Consider the following 9751-nt stretch of genomic DNA (forward strand, 5'->3'; position numbering starts at 1 on the left):
TCTTTTTGATTGAAACCTTTTGTGGTTCCTTAGTGAAGGTAGCCAATTTCCAGTTTATAGGCAAACAAGCCATTGTGTCTCCGAATTGTCTCCAGACAATTTTATGAAGATTATGTTTTTCATCAGAATAAAATTTATGGAGTTGGAACACTAATCTTATACATTAAAAAACAATAACAACAAAAACTTAAAGTAAAAATATTAAAAAAACCCCACAAAAAATAAAGTGTGCATTATGCATAGGAAGTATCCATTTCTAGATAGAAATTAGGGATTTAATTTGTTGTCCATTGGCTGAAATTCTCTTCCTTACAAAGTTAGCTGAGCATTTCACAAACACCAATGCATTTTTATCTTTACACTATATGGGAGACAATTGTCACTCCAGTTAGGCAACTGTTGCTCAAAGGGCAGCTGGAAAAGAAGTCTGCATTGCATATGAGCTACACGAGACCTTCCAGGTGCCCATCTCCTTTGGCACACACCAAGGACCTGAGGAGAACACACTGTAATTCCCTCTAAGCTTGCTTGCATGCCTGGTTTCCTTCCTGTGGTTGAATCCATAGGCTTATTCAACGTGTTTTTGACTGCTTAAAGCATTACACCAGTCTAGATGACCAGGATATGCACTTGGATCTGAAAGTCTTGAAGCACCCCAGATCCTTCATTTTAAACACCATCTTAGTGGCTTGACCTTGTCTGTGTGCCTGAAACACGAACTAGTGCTGATGTCCTGCATTTCAATGAGTTCAGCGTATGTACAGCCTATTTGCAATCTAGTTAGCTAGGCTCAGCTTCAGAACCTGCCAAAGTTTGGGATGGATCAGTAACACCACAGCCAAGAGCCCTCTGGGTAAAAGGGTCCAGGAAATACGGTGTGTCTGTCTGACCCTCTTTGCTAAAGGCAAAAGATAGGGTCATTCTCCACTCCCATAGTATCCCGAAATTTTCTCACCCTCTTGGTGCTTGGGGCTCAAACCTAACTCAGCCAGCAGCTCCCTTGGGGATTTTACTGTTTGCTCACAGAGGGAGTTGGTGAGAAGAGTTCACTTTCAGAAGAAGGAGACGTCCCATCCACAAACACTTCACAGGGGAATATGGGAGATTGCAAAGCAGCTGAAAGGGGGTACTACTGTGCTTGCAGTCAACAGCAACTGTCCTGGACTCTTGGCTACAGTCTAAAATGTCAAGAGCCCCTTGGGGTACTGTGTGTCCAACACCAGTTACTATGCCAGATTGCACGGCAGCGGTTTGATCATGGAGCCAGGACTGTGTATCTGATGTCGCGCCTTTAGGAGTTCAGAAGTGTGGGGCTATAGCATTATGTGTAGTAGACAAGTGTCGGATACTGTCTTGGGTTTCTTGCCAAGATATCAAGAACTGCTTTTTGTGATTTTATACTTTTCACTCATTTGGCTGAAGTCCATATTTTTAGATTACACATGTCCTCATGGACAGTGGGAGGCTTTTCTTTGTACCTCTGGGAGCCCTCAGTGCACTGAGAAAAAATCCTCGAGCAGGTACCTTCTAAAGCACCCTGAAGTTGTCAAAAATGGCAGGACAGGATTGGAGCATTATTTCTTGAGGCCTGTTCTAGGCTCTGCTTTTTCCTTCATAACAGCCTGACATTCCTAATCCTCTGGGGTAATCAGGATGGGCATTCTGCCCACAACACTCCACACGCTCTGCTGGTATATACATGTAAACTGAATTTTGCAGTGAAGTTTATCAGAGGCCATGAAGAATAACAAAGAATAAATTATGAGTACCTTCATTATCTTTACAGAATCTATATTAAGACTACCAATTTAGCTGTCCATTTTCCCTCTGTGGGCTTATTTCAATTAGATTTCTTTTAAGAAAGTGAAAATGTGCCACTAAAATAAATCAGTTAAAAAAAAATTCTTGGGTTACATCACCAGAGAATTAAATTCAGAATTATCACTCTTGTAACATACCACCCCTGAGCTGATCTAGAGAGCATAGAGACTTTTCTTAATGACAGCACATTGGTTTCAGTGGCATTGTATTCAATAGAGGTTTCTTCTTGTGACAGTCACTGCATAGGACATCTCACAGGAACCAGAAATAAGTTCTCTTTTCTTCTTCTCAAGTTGTTTCATCTTCTTGTTCATTTTTTGGCTTAATTTCTCCAGACAGAAGAGAGACATAAGGGACCCACTCTGGGAGTTCTAATGCAACGTGTTTCTAACGTGCATCTGCATGGTGTCTGCACATGCCTGCAACCTCCACACAGAGTCAGCATGGTCTTCATGGCCTGGGCAGCATGTGTCTTCCTCCCCCCATGAAAAGCCTTTGCAGAGTTCCTTTAGAGGGTTTTCTCCATTTTTAATTCATCTATTTCCCTGAACATGAGACATACCCTGGTTCCAAACAGCTGATTGATTTCTTTGGCAAGAGATTAAGTATTTAAGGTTGGAAATTTTTTTATTCTAGGTGCTGTAGAACCTCCAGTTATTCTCCTTGCCCAGCCATGCAAGATTAAATGAGCCTGTATAAGGCCATAAAAAGGGAACCTGTTCCCAGTCCTTCCTCTCCAGCCTTGGAACCTGGTCCTGATTCAGCATATTCTGTGGGCACATGCTCTGTTCCTGCAGTCCTCCAGTATAAATCGAGTCGTTCTCGTCCTGTTCAAATGCCATCGGAAGCCGATGGGATTTATGTATATGCATACATGACCCATTGAATCGACAAGCGTGTCACAGCTTCTGCTCCTTCCAGCACAAGGAGGAAAATGCTACACTGCCCGGTGTAAGCCCATAATATTTCCATGTAAACAATGCTTGCTTGGGTCCCCAAGATCTTTTATTTATGTCCCCAGAATTGCCAGCTCTACCAGAGGGAATTTGAGTGGTCTCAAATAGCAGTGCCTGGCCATCACAAGAATTAAGTACTCCATTGTCCTGGAAAGAATTGTTAGAGCTGTGCTCCAGTTTCAGAAGCCTTTCTGTTCAGAAGACAGAAAAATGCAATATGTCTTGTGCCCTAGATAATTCAAAGGAAGCACCCCCTAAGTTCCTGAGAACCTACAACTGTCACTTAATGAGCAATGAGACCACTCTTAGAGGTAATTAATATCACTTTTTGTTGTGAAAAAAAAACCCAAACCAAAATAAAGCAAAACCACCGCTGTCAGTAGGAGCCAATGCTTCTGCTCTGCATCAGGGGGTGAAGTTTTAAATAGCATTTCAGGTGCATGGTCCAGGACTGAAAAAATGACCTGTGCTATGAACATCCCTCCCCAGTCCTTTACTTACTGAGCTATAGCTGTTGACATGTGAGAATGGCTGTCGCCCTGATCGTGTCACGCCAACATTATTTGTCAAGGATGTTGCCGGTCACCCACTGATTACCAGCTAAAGTCTCTGACCTCCTGGCTCAGCCAGCAGCTACAAGTACATCAAGTAGGACAAAGGTGTCCCTTAACATCCAAATAAACCATGAGAATAAAGCCCAACTGCCTGTTGGTGTTAACAAAACACATGGAGTATTTTTATCTATGGAAAGCTATTTCCTATTTGTAATACTACTTGAAACCCCTTCCAAGTTTTCATTTGATGTTTCTTGCATTCATATATTTTATGTATCTTATTTTCATTTTCCAAACATGTTTATTAAAAAATGTTCTCAGTGTGATGGGCCTTGTGGTAGGAATTTCTGTTTCGGGAAAAGAATGACAGAGTTGGAGGTTTTTGCCAGAAGGATGTGAAAGCTGAAGGGAATAACAATGACTGAGGCTAGAGATTTGTCACAGGGAGTTAGAACGTGAAAATTTACAATCTGGCCATGAGAGAGTCCAGGCTAAAGCCATGAATTTATAGGAAGCATTGCCAAAAGCTGGATACTATTATTTTACTGAAACTCTGTTTTGCTTTGCATGGAAAAAAAAAAATAGAAAATAAAAAATTGAGAAATTCCAGAAACTTTGGCTCTTCATACAGAAGAAAGAAGGCAGAAAAGCCATCACTGCCTCCACTGCTCTTCCCATCCCAGCTGAGGACTAGGAAGCATGCATGACCTTCCCTGGAGAAATCATGGGAATTCAACCACCCCAAACCTCATAGGGAGAATTTCTACTTGCTTGGGAACTGCTCTTGCACTGAGCACTGCCAGCTCAGACTCTGCTGACTTCAAAGGAGCACCAAACGGGCTGGGACCCACTCACACCGACACATCTTCCCCCAGCCTGGCAAGAAATTCTTTCATTCCTCAGTTCTGCATCCACCAAAGCAGATGCAAGAGTTTGTGGCTCGGAAGGTTGAAAACTTCATCGGCACAGGCTTGTAGATTCCTGCTCCTCTCCAGATAATGCAACCATGAAAGTGCCCATCAAGGTTTTACATGAAGGAAAGGCTTTATACTCCTTTATTGTCCCAGTGACGTTAATTGTTGGTGGGGTTGTTTTGGTTTTTTTTTAATTGAATGAAATAAAAGAGTTCTCTTCACTTTTATCTTAAAACTATGAGGTCTGGATCTGCTGGAAAATTACTTGTGAGACCTCTGGATCTCTTACTTGCACAGAAGTAGACACTTATATTTATTGCTTTACATATGGCCACAATCCAGCAAATCACTCAGGCATGTGAATAACTTTCGGCATGGAAGTAGTCCCCGGTGAGGCAGCGGGACTACCACCACACTAAATATACACATCAAGTGATGAGCCCGGCTCCACCCTTGTGTTTTCCCGAGTGCTGCCACTTCTCCACATACACACCCAGCAGGCCAGGGGGCTTGTTCCTCGGGTTCCTTTCCAATCGCATAAATTTCAGTTGCAGATTTGAACTCTGGGCTGCCTTGATGGCTTCACGTCCATTGATCCTTGCCGGCGTCTGCCCACCGAGGCTATGCAGTTCTGCGCTCCAATCAGATTAGATATTCTTCCTCTTTTCCCTTTAATCCCGAGAAAAATACATAACGAATTTGCAGGGGGGAGCCTTGTTGAGTTTTATAGAGCCTTGCTGCAAGGTATGAGTAGCTCTTATCACAGGCACAGAGATACAGACCCCTCGAAGGGCGGGAGCAGCAGGGACAGCTGCGAGCCGCCCCACCTAGGCTGGCCCCGGGGGGTGGGGGCTCCTGCCGCCCTGCAGGGTTAAGGGCCGGGCCTGTCCCGCTTCTTTTTCTCCTCGCCGTAGTCTGGAGGGAGCGAGGTGGCCCCAGCGCCCCGACGGCTGCGACCCTCGGTGGTTCCCTGTGGGGCTTCGCTCTCCTCACGGGGAGGCGAGACTGCATCCCAGGACATGCGGACCCAGGGCTAGGACCGCAGCCAGCCAGCGGGATTTAGGGGGAGAGAAAAGTGGGGAGAGGAGGGAATGGCAAATACTGCGTAGCAACAGTAAGATGTGAAGCCGAGAGCACTAAGTGCATACCAGGATTTATAGGTGGACTTTACGGGACGTTTTACTACAACCTGGGAGATGATTCATTTTTATACATAGCCTGTTACACTGCGGGGCCGCTCCAGCCGGTTAATGTTCAACGCGGGCCGGGCTTAGCGGTGAGTGCAAACCCGCGGCCGGGGAAGGGGCTGCGGCCATCGGCCTCACTCCGTGCCCGGCCCCGCCACGGCCCTTCAGCCCCTGGATTTGCGGGGGGAAACCTCAAAAAAAGGTCAAACGGCAGGAGAGACTGAAAGGCGATCACGCTCCGCCATTCCGGTCAGGCGTGGGTTTCACCGCCGCGGTCTGTGCATGGCCAGTCGCTGGCAAAGCCTCTGGAGCATCCCTCTCATCTGCGGGCGGCGGCTACAGAGCACAGCCCGCACAGCACCCTGTGTGTGTCCGTGTAAAATACGCACGCGTGAGCCGTAGACACGCGTGTGTGTATTACACGTGTATGTGTGTACGTGTGCGCTGGAGGGAACCTGAGACGCTTCCTCGCTGCATCCTGGCTTGGTGAGGAGCCACATTGGGCCGGGGCCGGGTCTCTCCCACACTCTGGCGCACTCTTTGCACACTTGCGCACACACACAGACACACACAGGGCTCACACGGCTCCTTCCTCAGCGCCGTGCCGCGCTGACTCCAAAGGGCGCTCAGGTTTTCGTCTCTGCCGAAGCGAGGCACTCGCGGCCTCCTGCTGCCGGGTGGGCTACTGGGCAGTCTGTGGCTTGTTAAACTCTTTTTTTTTTTTTTTTTTTTTTCCTTTCTCCTGATTTTGGGTTGGTCATCAGCCGCGGCCATACCCCACTCCCGACGGGACGTTCCAACCCCGCAAATTGCGCCCCTCGCCCAAAACTCCCAGGGATATGCCATTGTAGAGTGGCGGCTGCTCGGGGCCTGCCGAGCCGCCCCTTTCCCGCGTGGGGTCCGGCCAAGGCTCTTGCTGCGGGAGGGTACCTGTCTCCGCCTCGGTCACGCTGCCTCCCCCCGTGGGGCTGCAGACCGTGGGGCCCCGCTCTCACTCTGCCACCGCCGGAGCTGCCGGGCACGGGCTGGTGGCGGCCGTGCGAGGTCGCGGGGCCGGGCTCGGGCCGGTGGCCCCCCCGCGCAGTCACAGCCCGCCCTCCGAGAAGGCAGGCTCGGCTCGGATCCCTCTGTGGCTGCGGCAGCGTTTGCCCTGCCCCGCCTGGCTCCACAGCGGCGGGAGCGACCCGCGCTGCCCCCTGCACTTCGGGGCGGACAGGGGGTGGTCACAGCCGCAAGGGAGAAAGCCACCAAACAAGTCACCCTCGTCCCCGAAATCACGGATCGACCAGAGGGACGTTCGTCGAGCACCGCCAGAGGGCTGGCTCCCTGCGCAGGGGCGCGGAGCACCGGCTCCGTTCTGCCCGCTCCAATCCCGCGGGTCTACCTGGCACAAGTAGGGCCGAGGTCCGGAAAAGCGGCCTTTTAATTTTTTTTTTTTTCATTAAAAACCCCCAACAAAATAAAACACACACACGAAAACAATAACAACAACAAAAAAGACCCTAACACCCCAAACAACAAAAAATATTCCCTTGCCGCTTAAAATTTGCACGTTAGAGTTTATTTTATTTCTCCTCTCTTCCACTCTTAGAAGTAGATGCAGGAGGCCGAAGAAAATAATTCCAAAAGGGGTTAGCATTAAAAAAACTTCAGACTTAGCAATCAATTAGTCCGGCATTGTATGGAGCTCCGAAGGTGTAAATCCTTCCAAGTTGCTGGATTATTGACTGTTACGCTCTATCGGGTGCCTAATATCCAGACCTACATGTGTAATACGCGTACCAAAGCAGACATTTAGCAAGGTAAATTATATGTCCCGAAAAAGCGTGTTAGCGCCAGCGACCTGGGCCGGTTCCCTGTCCTCCCTCCTTGTCTTAAGCCGGCATCTGAGCCTCCCCCACGCCACTCGCACACCCCCCGCAACCCCGTCCTCGGCGGCGGGGGAAGGCGAACTGCAAACCTGCAAACGCCGTCGTCTCCGCTCCACAACGGAGTATTCTTGAAAGAAAAAAATGTCCCCGAAACGCGGCTTTATTGAAGAAAAAAAAAAAAAAAAACCAACCAAAAAAAACCAACCCAACAATAAACTCAACAAACTCTTCTTTCCTGGGCTCAGATGTCAACTATTTTCCCAAGGTAGTTACTTGCCTCCAAAAATGCTAATGAATGTCTAAGGAAAAAAAAAAAAGTTCTTTTATTTTATAGGTAGAAACAACTGTACAGGTATGTAAAGATCGGTATCTCGCTGGTTTGGGAAAGTACACGCGGATGAGCGCGCACGTACTAAAAACTAAGCAAGGAGAGTACAACGGGAAGAACAGACAATAACCAAAGGGAGATACATCCATATCTGCGCGTCATTTTGACCTTTGTGAAGGCGAAGCACTCCGATCCGACGGGACTCGCGCACGCCGCCGGGGTTCAAAGTGCGGGAAGGCACCGTCCGAAACAAAAGAGCGACACGGCCCCGGGACACCAGCGCGGGGAGGGAGCCCGGGGATCCCCCGGGCCCGCCTGGAAGGGGCGCGCTCCCGGCTCCGCTCCGCGGCTCCGGTCGGGGGGTGCTGGGGGCTGCCAGGGCCAGCGGGACTGTGGATTGGGATGTGGATTGGGATGTGAATTGGGAGGCAGACGGCGCTGCCCGCTCGCACGCCCGGCGCGGGGGGTTGCGCAGCGGGCGGCCTGAATAGGCCTTTCGGAGGGGCGAGGGGGGTGCGAGGGGGTGTGAGCCCCTTGTTTAACCACTCTCCGCCCCGCTTCTGCAAATAGATATTTTGCAAATTCCCCATTTCGTTGTGGCTTTTTCTCCCCCTCTGTGCGGCCTCCATTGTTCCAGGTTCACACTGCCACCGCCGATAAGGAGAAGGAAAGCGCCCGAAAAAAAAAAAAAAAAAAGTAAAAAAAAAACCCCACCACGACCCAAGATTTTGATTTACGACCTAATCAAAACATTATATCTTTGGTCAAGTGGCGCAGAAAAATGATGACCCTCAAGGCTTCAGCTAGGGGGAGAAAGAAATTCAGATTACTCTCGGAGTGATTTATATCCTCTCTGAGCGGTCACGTTGATTTTTCATCGTTTGAGCCATTACACAGTAGAGTGAAAAACTCTGATTCAATTTTTTTTTTTTTTTTTGGGTCCGGAATCGGTATATATTATTCTTCTAAATATATATGCGTATACTATGAATTGTGTATCTAATATTTCTCCACGCACACACAGATTCTACGTATATATACCGACATTTTATATGTGTGTATATATATTTATAATTATATTTATAACAGAGGACTATAAATAACCAAAGCACCGAGAAGAAACGAGAGCCGAAAAAGGCGTGTAAAATACCATGCCGATACCCGCAGCGATCCACTCGCTGATTTCCAAGCCCGTCCCGCCGAGAGGGTTTGGGCAGAAAAGCTTTCTCGTTTCTCCGGCTCCCCTGATCCCCGAGGGGGCTCCCGGGCTGCCAGCCCTTCGCCGCCGTCACCCTCAGACTTTTCGCCCGCAGCCCAGTGAGGAAGAGGAAGAGAAGGAGGAGGAAGGGGACATTTTTGGCAGCCCCTGGCACTCACCCGGGTGAGGTGTTGACACGGTGCGGAAAAAAAGAGGGGAGCGGAGTTGGGTCGGGGAGGCGGTGAGGCCGGACAAGCGGGGGGGGCTTCCCGCCTCCCCCCGTCCCAAGCACCGAGGTTCTTTCTCTCCACTGACCCCCTGGCAAGAGCACACAGAGGAAAAGGAAACATAAAGACGCTTAAAATAATTTAAAAACCCCCAAACTCGCAACAAAATAAGAGAGACAAAACCCCAAAACCTAATAAAAATGTGGTGAGGAGGAAAAAAAGGAAAGCAAGAAAATAAAAATAAAGGGCGTTAAAAGAAAATAAAAAAAGGGGGGGGGGGGGGAGTGGAGGCTGGGGTTTGCCCGCGCTGCAAGTGGACCCACGGGAGAGTATCCTGATTTCGTGTGGAAGAAGCATTTTCCTCATGGGAAAGCGCAGGTCGCTGACCTCTCCCCTCTCCCCTCTCCCTCTCTTCTCTGCTCCTCTTCCCGACCAAGCGCTGGAGGGGAAGGAACCCCCTCCACCGTGTCCGCCCACCCCCGGGCTACCTCGGCCGCTCCTCCCGACCTCACAAAGGCGCGCAAGGGGCGCGCAAAGGCCGCTCAAGGATTAAACTCGCTCTCACCGCGTAGAGTTTCCTCCCTGCAGTCCCCTGCGCCCCTCGCCAGTTTACGCGCCTGCGGAATTTCTTCGTGTCTCGATATTCCTGCAGGATCCTGCGGCTGCCCACCCTCTCGGCAGCCCCTCCTCGCCCG

The 9751-nt window shown here is 49.3% G+C and overlaps 1 protein-coding gene across 3 annotated transcripts; it reads right to left on the bottom strand.

Moving 5' to 3' along the window:
• Nucleotides 1-7456: 7456 nt before the first annotated feature.
• Nucleotides 7457-9751, bottom strand: LOC131579109 (splicing factor, proline- and glutamine-rich-like). Of its 3 annotated transcripts, none has more exons than XR_009277631.1 (3): nucleotides 9380-9474; nucleotides 9009-9147; nucleotides 7459-8275 (listed from the first exon to the last, which is right to left on the bottom strand). XR_009277631.1 is itself a non-coding variant. In XM_058838624.1 (2 exons), exons 1-2 carry the CDS (start codon nucleotides 8782-8784, stop codon nucleotides 7790-7792), a joined length of 489 nt encoding a protein of 162 aa, XP_058694607.1. In that variant the 5' UTR covers nucleotides 8785-8812; the 3' UTR covers nucleotides 7457-7789. The 3 variants fall into 3 exon arrangements, 1 of the variants encoding a protein (XP_058694607.1); XR_009277630.1 differs by lacking the exon at nucleotides 9380-9474 and adding an exon at nucleotides 9622-9751 and having other exon boundaries at nucleotides 7460-8275; XM_058838624.1 differs by lacking the exons at nucleotides 9009-9147; nucleotides 9380-9474 and adding an exon at nucleotides 8782-8812 and having other exon boundaries at nucleotides 7457-8275.

This window comes from Poecile atricapillus, chromosome 4 (assembly GCF_030490865.1).
Source record: "Poecile atricapillus isolate bPoeAtr1 chromosome 4, bPoeAtr1.hap1, whole genome shotgun sequence".
In the NCBI taxonomy this organism is placed as follows: domain Eukaryota; kingdom Metazoa; phylum Chordata; class Aves; order Passeriformes; family Paridae; genus Poecile; species Poecile atricapillus.